Raw genomic sequence first — 12,204 nt, forward strand, 5'->3', positions numbered from 1 at the left:
GAAAGCAGCTTGGATATAAAACATGTTCCTGATGCGATTGTGTCACGTGATTTAAGTGCGAGCAGTGAGGTATTTGGGAGTACATACGAGGGATTCTTGTTTTGGGGATGTGAAGGTGGATTAACATTATCCTTAAATCCTTTTGAATAATTGTATTAAGCGAACTGGATTGCATTTTAGTTGGAGCTGAGGAATCCGCACCTGTGCGCCCGTTGCCTGTCACCTGCGGAGTCATAAATCATGCAAACCTGTCCGCCGGTGTGCGTTTGGGTTTGGGTTTGGGTTTGGTTTTCGAGTGCGACCATTGATGTATTGAGGCGTTGACAAAAAACGCCACAGACGAGTCTAAGTTATTTTTTCTCTTTATGCCACTTTTTCATGTAGTATATATACTTAGATTGGCAGCGCACGTTCCTCGGCCCGGTGACGTCAGCGATGGCACGCACACACCTGGAGGCTCACGGATTTCGGTTTGGCTTTTGTCGATTTTAGTTTTTATTTCTGTGCGTTTGATCGGTTTTAAAAAAAAGAGCCGCGACGCCAGCGAAGGTCGATCTAGAGCAGCGATAAGGTCACTCCACAAGTTCAGCCCCCAAAAAGGTTCTCACACAACGAGACACACAACTTCTCCTACTTTAAATGGTGCTATGTCCTCTAGGGATATGAGTATATGAGTGGCACTTGGAATAAGAACCAAATAAGACATTTCCCTAATATGTATAATAATATAAAGTAGCCGAATTAATGGCCAATTTGGAGCTGTAGTGAGCAAGCCCCTCGCAAATGCAAGGGCATCAAATTGATTTAAAACACTGGATGATGATAGTAATGATGATGGGTAAATTGCTTGATTCGCGGGATTGGGATAGATTTGATGGGCATAATTGCAGCGGCAGTGCCGAGCACCGCCAATGGCCAGCAAATTGAATCAACGCCAATTGCTCAGCCGTCAGTAGTTGCCCCTTTTCCATATGCATTTGTTTTTTACTTGGCTCGGCATCAGCAAATCGCAACTTCCTAGCAAGTGGTGTGCCCCAACCCGCCAAACACGCACACTCACTGCCTAACACGCAACAAAAATACAGTAAGGCCTCGAGAATGAATAACAGGAGTAAACTTATACTTCCTTTGTCATTAGAGAAATGGAAAAATCAAGAAAATGATGAAACTATTTGAAATACTTGCAATTGCATATACAAAATATTATTCCAAGTATCTTTGTGCTTAGAACTTTACAACTAATGCTCAAACAAGGATTATTGCAATCCTTTCAAGGATGTAAAACCAGCATAGAGTTCACTGTACATAGATGCATAGATAGCGCAAAAGGGAAGCATTCCCAGCACTCAGCTCAATTGAGATGGCCTGACATTGTTTCGGAAAAGTCGCCCAAATCAGCTGAATCCGCGGAGGGAGCCGCCTTAATTCGGATGAGGGGCATGGGCATGGGCACGGGATTGGGACTGGGAATGGGAATGGGGGTACTAGAATATCCGATCACGCCGTTCTGTTTCATGACAAGCCGATCTACAGCTTGTTGCTGGCCCAACTGAGCTGGCACCCCAAACACATCCCCAGAACCGAAAACAATACGCCGGGCATATAGTGCACATGACTATTAGATAAGTTTATTATAGAATAAATAAGCGTGCGGCACCGAAGCCGAAACCGAAACTGAAACTGAACTGAAATGCGAATGCGAGTGCCAGTGCCATAAAGAAGTTAAGCAATTCAGACAGTTTAGAGCATAAATTGTTTAATAGAGTTTTTTACGCCAATTGGGGGCATAAAGAGTGTCGCATTTTATAATTCGGTTTTTTTTTTCATTCTTTTCTTTTCACTTCCCACTGCAGACGGCCATCCCAACTGCCTGGAGCAGACTTTCCAGATAAGCGAAAGCTAGAAATACGTAACACCGGTAAAGTTCAGGGTTCCCGGCGGCGGGTAGAAGCACTAATCTTCGACTGGCGGCGGCTATCGTCCATCCGTCGATGAGTTATGCAACTTTATGACGGTCCACAAGTGGCCAAAACCCAAACAGAAGAAACTCAAAGCCTCAAAGAACAAAATCCACTCGATCAAGCGATAATCATTTGTAGAAAATGGCGCCAATTATTTCGGTGACCCCCATTAGGGTTCTGATAACGATTCCAGAACATTACGTGGAGTTCACAGGAACTCGGTCTATAAATCTATAAACTAGCAAGCTAGATGTAAAAGCCAGCTAATATGACAAATAAAATGACACGTTTTCTAATAATAGACAAAGCTACTTTTATTAATTATACAGTAAGGTAGTTAGTTATACAGTAGAGTACAAAGATAAATAATTGTAAATATAAATACCAGAGAGTAAAGATAACGAAACAATAATAAATGTAACGCCAACTAATTCCCACCGCCGGGGAGCTAGTCCAGAATCGGATCCAAGCGAACTGGTGACCCCGATGAACTGACGCTGGTCGATCGGGAAAACTGGCGCCCAACGCGGGGCCTAAAAATAGACCAAATGGCCGATGATGCGTATGGGCCTCGATGATAAATTGTGCCGCTTGATGATCGCCAATTAAAGTGGCGAAATTAATGCGAAATATGAGAAGTGGTAATGCCAATTCAAATTCCCCAATTACCACAGTCTGCGCCAATCAATTAGTCATATATGTACATAGTATATGTGTATAAATGGGAGACCATATAGTTTCCGCTGCCTTCACCTACTTACCGCTAAGTCGGCTATCGACGCCACGCCACGCGTCGCCGGCTCTTCTTCTAGCCCGGTATTTACGGTGGCCCACCTCCTGGGCCCCCTAATCTTGGCCAGCTTGCCAAGTTCGAGGCGCTATCGCTGATCAAAGTTTTTCGCGTTCTGCTCTGGTTTTTGTTTTTTTTACTTTACTTTACTTTTTAACTTTACGGGCTTTATGGCCCTGCGATTGCCTGGCCGTCGCCTAAGCCAATTTGAATGCAGCCGGCGAGAGAGAGGCTCGCGAAAAAGCCTCGTTAAATGCGAGCAAACACCAGAAGACGGACGACGACGATCGACGATCGACGGACGACGGACGACGGACGGATTACGGAGGCGGTGGACAAAGGCTGGGGGCAGTGGACGGAGTGGGGTGATGACCGCAGCGGAAAACGCATGCGCAGTTCACGTGATAGCCAGATAGTCAGAGCTGGCAAATTAGCCAATGTTCTGGACATTTTTCGCAGCTTGCTAGCCAACAAATTTGGAAATAAATGTTAATTTAAATATTAAAATATTTACTTGAATTTTAAGACAATATATTTCGAATAATATATACATTTTATCCTATAGGAAAACACCTTTAAACAAAGCTTAATTACAGATAACTTAATAATATTACGCATACGCCATGTTGTCTGCGTCGATTAACGGAAATTGCATTGCTTATAAGCTACAAAATTATCATTCGTATCTCTGGAATGATTAAATGAGAAATGGTGATTAATTTACTTTAAATTGTGAGAAACTCTAAGTGACTTATCACTCATACGCAGTGTTGGCCAACTCTATATATAAGCGCATACAGACACGTGATTTATGAACAATTGAATGATACATCGCTGAAATTACGCATTAATTGACAAGAAAAGGAAGTAAGGAATTTCAAGCCAAATTTGTTACTTTTTTTTTAGCCATCTCTGAGCCGAATCGAAGACGCAGCCGACGATTAATAGAAAATTATTTCACGTTTGCCTGTTTGTTTAATTTTATGTTTGTCCGTGCGTTTGCGACTGGCCGGCAAATATGTTAATTGTGCATTTAAAATTGAAATAAAATGTAGCTTGTCGCAATTTATTTGATACGTAAAATTGTTGTTTCTTTTGACCGTCTGCCCGTCCAGACGTTTTTATTTGCGTTTAAATTTAGATCAGCTGGCGAACGGGTTACACCCAAAGAGAAAATGAGTTTATCTATTTGAGAGATGCAAATGTAATAAAAAAGGCGTAAATTAGTTATTATAGTTAATAAACCTGTTGCCCCCTTTAAATAACTGTATAAAATATACATTGATATTCATTTGTATTTGAAGAGAGTAGAATGCCTTAGGCTGTTTCTCTAGCACCTGTATAGGAAGTAGGAACAACTCTATTCCCACATATACCAATTTAGGCGTAACATGGCAGTGGCTTGTCAAATATGGTAAAACTGCCCTGATAAGCTGTAAATTCCGCTCAATTCACATTACCGCCTAGACGAAGCCATAAACATTTGAAGCGAACAATTAGCCTTTTTGTGCAAAACTCGTTTGCAATTAACAAATTCACACCTCCGCCTGGCAAACATGGCCAACATTTTGCGTTGGGTGTGTGTACGAGTTAAGGATTTGCAATTGGCACTTTGTTTGTTATTTTTTTATTTTTTGGAAGGGGGCTTCGGCGGGGGTCTGTCACTTTTGTGGGCCAAAGGAATTGCTCCCTTTTTGGGGGCTTATTTACATTCGTTTCTCGACCCGACTTGGCGAGAGCGCACACAGCCAAGAAATAATAATAAAAATGTGAGAATCTTGAAAAGGTAATTAGCACATGGTCGTGTTTGCTTTATGCGCCATAAAAATAATCAAAAAATCGAGTCACACATCCGAACATCCCCCCAGTGGTCCGAGTGCGAAGTGATCGCTGATCGGTGGATCGGTGGATCGGAGATCAGAGAGCCTATAAAAGCGGATCAATCGCCGCTGGATCTGCGCAGTCGCTCCTAAGAAGTGTCCACTGTATCAGCACGAAGATCGCAACTCCCAAAAGCAAAGAGAAACATTCTACGCAAGTGTCAAGTTCAAAGTTCGCGTGTGGAATCACTTTAATTCACAGTTCGGCAAATCATTGAGAACACAAGCACACAATAAAATGCATTCAGCGTAAGTTGTTCATCATTACATCAGCCGACCGTCCTTGTCCTTGTCAAACAAACGAAAAAAAAAGGAAAAAAAAGTAAATAATACTATTAACAGCTCATTTGCTGGCGATCCAGCTGATAAGCGACTTTTACTCATTTACACGCATTTGCTGGCACATCAAAAGTGAATTAAAAATAAACAAAACAATTTGGCAACTCACCTGCAACTGTTAACGTACACAGCAAGCAATAAAGGGTAATTGGGATTACAAGAAAAAAATCTGCAAAAATCTGCAAAATCCACAAAAGTGTCTACATGTTTATCGATTAGAAAATTTCTGTTTTCATGTGTGTTTAATATATTTCTGAAGTGCAATCTCCTTTAGTTTGACTTCCTTCAAAACGGAACTTAACCAAATTCAAGTGGTGAAAGTGCTCGACTATTTTTTTCCGTGCAACCGGAAGCGTCAGCCAGGAATCCAATTGGGAGAGCAGCTCTCGCGCCATCTCGCTCTCGCGACCGCTACACTCAGCGGCGACAAGCTGCAAAGCGTCTAATCAGACAGTGGGTGGGAGTGGGAGGCGGGCGGTGCGAGCGAGCGGGTGAGGAGTGGAAGAGGGACAGGGAGAGGGGGGGCGTTGATCGTGCGGCGACTGCGCTGCGACAACAGCTGTTGCTTTTGTTTTCAATGGCGAGCAGCCCGCTTCGCCGCCGGCGTCGCAGTCGCTGCTAGTTTGTTGTAACTATAGTATAGTGTATGGTACGTAGTATAGTGTATATTTGTATGTTCATGTGTGGCGTCTAGTATAGTTTGTACCGCACCAACAACAACAACAACAACTAGACAACAACAGTGAGTGAACAACTACAGCAACAGCAAGAACAACAAGGGGGCGAAGCGGGCGCTTTTGCTTTTGTTTTGCTTTGTTGTTTATTGTTGGTCATTATAAATTGAGTTGGAACAAGGGGCTCCAGCTTAGTCGTGTTCCAGTAACGCTTCCGCGCACACCAAATCCAATTCAGTACCAACCAATATCCCAATCAGCGCAAGGACGCAGCAGACAGCCGTCGTCCCGCCACCACCACCAATCAGATAGTCAAGTCCAATCAGAAGTGCATTCAATACAATCAGGTGCGGATCTTGAGTTTGAGTTCCAAACGACGACAAAATAGCAAACGAGTGTGCCAAACGAACATTGTTTATTTCTGATCCGCTTTCGATTTGTATCATTATTTTTTTGGGTGCCCTAATCGCATGAGCAGTATGTCCGCCAGGATCCTCGAGGACTCGCCCAACGCGCGCATCAACAAGACGATCCTCGATCGCTACCTCTCGCTGCCGCTGCAGGAGAACATCGTCCAGGCCACCTACGTGTGGATCGATGGCACCGGCGAGGATCTGCGCTGCAAGGACCGCACCCTCGACTTCATTCCCCAGAGTCCCAAGGGTGAGTAGCAAAGCTGTGTGCAAATGGAAGTGGTGTTGTCCCAGGACTTGGGATCAGGAGTTCTTAGTTTTCAATTCATCGATTAAATCAGAATTTTTGAGCATTTTTGAAGCCTTTCTCAAACTACATTCAATGCTTTACACTTTTACAAACTTGTATTTAAAAAATGACAAATTTCCAAAAGAACACTTGAAACACTGCAGTGAAATATAAATTAAAATGCAGCAACAGTAATTATAATGCCCGATTAGTTTCGAGTTAAAAAGCGCTTGGATCGAGTACTCGAAAGGCCGGTAATAAATAATTTTCAAGTTATCGGAACATAGGTCGCGTACGCACTTGATTTATGTGCGAAATACTTGATTTTCTGCAAGTGTAATCTTATCTGAAGTGTCTAGAGACTTGGAACTGTCTCCGTCTCAGGCGTTTGCTAGATTTATCGCGCTAATTCGCCAGAATAGCCGATCCACGTTGGTTTTATGGCCAGCTGCAAATGGTAATGGGGAATTAATAGGTAGCGTGTGAATGAACTTTAATACAGAAATCTTAGTCCAATTGAAAATAAGTTAAATTTAAACCAAAGAAAAACAACTGATTAGCTTAAAACTTGCGAGAAAGTGCAGAAAATAAGAGTTGATATACTCGCCAGGTGCTAATTCCTTCGAAATTAGTCAGTCGCCTTCGATGAACAGAAGAAATACAGGCACACTCTTTAATTAGAAGCTAATTGAGTAAATTTCTAATTTCGGCAACCGCACAGTTCTGTGGACCAAATTATTGAAGAGGGTAGACCAATAAATCATAAGTCTACATAGTCTAGTATATATATTGTATATAGTATTATTTCCATAAGTTCTGTGCTTCTTACTACCGGCTTAGCATAGATAATAATCATTTCCTAATTAAAAGCTATATAAGTGTACATGTCATCCACTATCTTCCGCCTGCAAATTCACAGTCTTTAAATCGCTCTAAATTCGCATTTGGCAGCAATTACTACGCAATAAGCTATATGCTATATGCTATAAGCTATATGCTATATGGCATATGGCTATATATGTGCTTCAAGTAGATCTGTGCGATTTTACGATCGTCTGAAAATCTAGCCCATAAACGACCCAAAAAATTCTGTGGCAATGGACGACGTCTGTTGCGGTTTTTTATTGATCCCTCTCACGGGGTTATATAACCCCAACAAAGCCAACCCGGCGATGGGATGACCTTTGCCTTGGCACGATTCTGGCGACGGTACTCGGGTTGGGGCTCCTCGAGTTCGAGCGTCTGGGGAAGTGCTCGCGTCGCTTTATGGTCTAAAAACAGAGCAGCATTTCCACGACTCGCGCGTCTGATAATGCGATTTAATCGGGGGACGGAGGGGCTTTATTAAACGGGCCGTTTGGACTTGAAAGAGTTTTTTGTGCTTTGGCGTTAATTGATTGCGTTTTAATGTGCAATTACGCGCGGCATGGAAAGTGGAGGCAGTTTAGTTTAGGGATATGGGCTTATGGCTAATGGGGATTGTAAAGTAATTTCGAGCTCTGCAACTTTGGCTGTGACACGCGTTTGAAGTGTTTTAATTACGCGGAAAAACGTGCATTTTATCACAACAATCAGTCCTATCAGTTGAACAGTTTATCACACACAACTTTGTTTAGTTTGAATCGAACTACATGAGGCATTGCACTTAGATAAAAAGATTAACTCTCTAGTTTGGGTTATTCCAAATTCAAATTGGAAAATATCTAGTTGGCACTGCTGTAACTGTAATGCAGGTCCAATCAGCTGTGCGACAAGGACGGATAGCTGTCGCCGCCAACTTTGTGAAGCCCCGAGATTAGCACGCGAACCTGTCATCTTAATTATTCCACTTGCACTTGTGAGCCGAAGCACACAACAAAAAACACAAACGGAATTCAATGCCTTAATGTGCACAATTACTAATTAGGCGCACTTGCACTCGCTCCATCCCACTCGCACTAGGTGCATCCCAAGTGCAATGGGCGTTGGAAGAGGACGGGTATATGGAGCGTAGGTGTGAGAGAAAGCAGCTTCTCCGTATTTATTCCTATTACTTTTAAAGATTAAAGAGTGAAAACAGAAAGAAGTGGAACTGCAAGTTTCGCCTCGCACGTTTCAAGTTCAAAGTCAAATTAACATTTTCAATAATAGCAAAATTGCGGGGCAAATGACATTTAATCGCTGAAGCGTGCCTCTTTCAATAAAGGACAATCGATTTTGTTGTCCCATCCTTTTGCCCCTCAAACGCGCATATCAGTTGCAATCAATAGTAATTGAAAACTTTTTAGCCCGATTGCATTTATAAACACTTGAGTCACAAAATTCCCCGTCACTGCAAGGATGGGCGGGTCAGAAAGAGATAGCTGCCAGTACGTAGTGGTAGAAAAGTACAGTTTGCAAATTGGAAAAGGGATTACACCTAGAAAAAAGGTTATTACTTCTAAGTACAAAATAAATCTTCCTTTTGAGTATACTTTTTTAAACTAAATTACTGAATTGGGTTAATAGTTACGTTAAAGTATTTAAACAATGATCATAGATGAATCATTTTTGATGAGTGTATATCTATTGATTTGAAAAGTGAATGAACTAAATATATACATACAGTAATTAGGATTAAAAGTACATACAATGAAGCTCAATAAATTCATTTACTTTTTTTTTTTGATTTAAGATCTATTAATTTGGCATTACGATTGTTCAAATGAATTACTTTATAGTGCCCAAGTGGCGGGTTTCAAGATCAATGATCTCAGGATTGCAATCTCCAACGACTGATAATGGCTGATAGTAGCCGGCCTTTCGCGTTATTTGTCTCTGTGTAGGACAGAAATCGGAAGCAAATAGCAACAGTAGCTGTTGGGGGTTAAGCTGTGGGGGGGCGGGGGAGCTGTGGGCGGTGGGTGGCTGGGTGGAGAGCAAGGCTAATAACTGTAGTGCTGCTGGCACAGTGACACACTGACATTCGCGCGCTGAGAACCAGTCGTTCAGCGTGTGTGTGTGTGTGTGTGGAAAAATCTACAGCTGTTTATCAATTCGAGTGGCACACAGATACTCGAGCACACACACACACACGCACGCACACCACCCACCGAGTGGGGGAGGGGTGGGGAGCGGAGATAGAGACGACCAACACGAGATACCAGATTGTAAATGAAAACGCTGGCTCAAGGTCACCCCCCGCCTGTTACAACAATTGAACGCCCCCACCTCAGTCCACCCCCCAACCCCTTTGCCACCACAGCCGATTTGCATAAGTGAAATATTTTCATTAGCATTATTTACATGCGGGGAATTAACTATTTATTATAATAAACAACAGGCAATGGGGAAACGGGTTGCCGAGTAAACAAACATTCGTCACCCAACACCTCTTGATTATCTCAATTTTTATTCTGTATTCTCACACACAACCCCACTATTTTTTTTTTTTTGCTTTTGATGGATTATCAAAATGCAAGGCGAGATTTGAAAAAAAAATGGGAGAGGTTGCAACTGGCGTTTTGAAACCTTATAGGCACAATTGTTTCATTCATTTGAATGTGCACTTACATAAGATGTAACTTTAGAACTAAATGCATAACTTTCTCTCTTGGGAAACTCGTATATAAATTTACTTAATTAGTAGCTATTATTTACCCACTACTTAACTTTTTAAAGTGAGCCCATAAAGTTAGTTGTAAATCAATGTAAATTCGACGGTTTTCTAAAGTCTATAGACAAGCTAGCAATAATTTAGGAAGTAAATAAAAGTCCTCAACAATCGAGTTTCAGGTGTAAATATGATTGAATTGAATTTAATGGCAAAATTGGGGTTAATCTGTACCTGTTTGCAATGCAAGCGTTCTGCAATTGGATTTACAAGAGTACGTTAACGAGTTTTGGTTTCGAAAATAGGGGGCTGATATTAGGGAGATGTGAACTTTCGAATGGAACCCCCCTTCACAATCGCAAGTCAATTGCCGTCAATTATATTTAATTCGAGGGTATCGCATGCTAAGTGAGCGACGAGGTCACCCCCTTCAAATGAACCCCCATCGCGGACTAATGGCCATAGACTAACCCCCCAACTTGTGTTGCCCATTGCAGAGCTCCCCGTGTGGAACTACGATGGCAGCTCGTGCTACCAGGCCGAGGGATCCAACTCGGACACCTACCTGTACCCGGTGGCCATCTACAAGGATCCCTTCCGCCGCGGCAACAACATCCTGGTGATGTGCGACACCTACAAGTTCGACGGCACCCCCACCGACACCAACAAGCGCAAGACCTGCCTCGAGGTGGCCAACAAGTGCGCCGCCGAGGAGCCCTGGTTCGGCATTGAGCAGGAGTACACCTTCCTCGACTTCGATGGCCATCCATTGGGCTGGCCCAAGAACGGCTTCCCCGGACCCCAGGGACCCTACTACTGCGGCGTTGGTGCCAACAAGGTGAGTTCCACCATCATCCTGGCTAACCAGAATGCCATTTTGTTCCCAGCCAATGGGGCGTATACGTAATTTGTATACCTGATTCAACTTTTGGTACTTTAATCACATGTTTGGTATGGCTTCCAGGTCTACGCCCGCGACATTGTGGACGCCCACTACCGCGCCTGTCTGTACGCCGGAATCAAGGTGTCCGGCACCAATGCCGAGGTGATGCCCGCCCAGTGGGAGTTCCAGGTGGGACCCTGCGAGGGCATCTCCATTGGTGATGATCTCTGGATGGCCCGTTTCCTCTTGCACCGCATCTCCGAGGAGTTTGGCGTAAGTTTCATTAGCTATGTTCTCTAAACGTGACTATATGGCATTTGAACTATCACAGATTGTGTCCACTCTGGATCCCAAGCCGATGCCTGGCGATTGGAACGGCGCTGGTGCCCACACCAATGTGTCCACGAAGGCGATGCGCGAGGATGGCGGCATCCGGGACATCGAGAAGGCGGTGGCCAAGCTGTCCAAGTGCCACGAGAGGCACATTCGCGCCTACGATCCCAAGCAGGGCCAGGACAACGCCCGTCGTCTGACCGGAAAGCACGAGACGAGCTCCATCAACGACTTCAGTGCCGGCGTCGCCAATCGCGGATGCAGCATACGCATTCCCCGTGGCGTCAACGATGATGGCAAGGGCTACTTCGAGGATCGCCGGCCCAGCTCCAACTGCGATCCCTACTCCGTGGTGGAGGCCATCTTGCGCACCATCTGCCTGGACGAATAGGACGGGGGCATACATATGTACCCATTGTCCAGCATTGTTGTTATCGATTTATAGCTTGTTGTTAAACCACCTTTTGATCCAATGATCCACTGATCCAATGATCCACTGACCCACGAACACCCGATCACCTGAACACCGAACGCGAAGTTATATGCATAACGTAGACTTAGTTTTTACCTAACGTATTTCCCACAAAACCCAGAACTAGAATCCTAAGGCAGCCCTCCTCTTGCTGATATTTCCAACGTGTTTTTTTTTCTTTTTTTTTGTAGCTGCTGTTATTTAGGTTTTAGTGTGAGTTTTTTTTTGTGACCAATAAAATATATGAATATGGTCAGCGATGCAATGAAGAGGAGCAAGAATCCAAAAAGACATCCCCACGAAGAAAAAAAAGAAAACAAAGCTCTAGTATCAAACAATCCCCTGAGACCCCGACATAAAAAAAAACACCCCTACTTGTTAATGATATTAAATAATTAACTTTAATCCTAAACTACATACATATACTCTCTAGTTAAGTAAATGCACTAAAAAATAAAAAAAAATACCCAATACAAAATGTGGATTTTCTTCAACTGGTCGGTTGGCTATATCTAATTAAGACCATTAAGAATACTTTGTATTCCAGCGCACTTCTAGACTTTCTTTCCCCCGAGTCGCCGGCACGTGCTGATGTTTAT

At 43.3% G+C, this 12,204-nt stretch overlaps 1 protein-coding gene across 2 annotated transcripts; it reads left to right on the forward strand.

Moving 5' to 3' along the window:
- The first annotated feature begins 4,731 nt into the window (after positions 1-4,731).
- LOC122623963 (glutamine synthetase 2 cytoplasmic) lies at positions 4,732-12,071 on the forward strand. 2 transcript variants are annotated; one of them, XM_043803370.1, is made up of 5 exons: positions 4,732-4,880; positions 6,135-6,307; positions 10,415-10,755; positions 10,882-11,073; positions 11,132-12,071. In XM_043803370.1, exons 1-5 carry the CDS (start codon positions 4,870-4,872, stop codon positions 11,522-11,524), a joined length of 1,110 nt encoding a protein of 369 aa, XP_043659305.1. In that variant the 5' UTR covers positions 4,732-4,869; the 3' UTR covers positions 11,525-12,071. The 2 variants fall into 2 exon arrangements, with proteins under 2 accessions (XP_043659305.1, XP_043659304.1); XM_043803369.1 differs by lacking the exon at positions 4,732-4,880 and adding an exon at positions 5,833-5,991 and having other exon boundaries at positions 6,123-6,307.
- Positions 12,072-12,204: the final 133 nt, after the last annotated feature.

The sequence above is a fragment of the Drosophila teissieri genome, chromosome X (assembly GCF_016746235.2).
Source record: "Drosophila teissieri strain GT53w chromosome X, Prin_Dtei_1.1, whole genome shotgun sequence".
Classification (NCBI taxonomy): Eukaryota; Metazoa; Arthropoda; class Insecta; order Diptera; family Drosophilidae; genus Drosophila; species Drosophila teissieri.

Bases quoted from the DNA above. Each gene is read 5' to 3' on its own strand.
- LOC122623963 (XM_043803370.1), top strand. The intron at 6,308-10,414 runs GTGAGTAGCAAA...TGCCCATTGCAG, and splicing joins CATTCCCCAGAGTCCCAAGG to AGCTCCCCGTGTGGAACTAC. The intron at 10,756-10,881 runs GTGAGTTCCACC...TATGGCTTCCAG, and splicing joins GCGGCGTTGGTGCCAACAAG to GTCTACGCCCGCGACATTGT.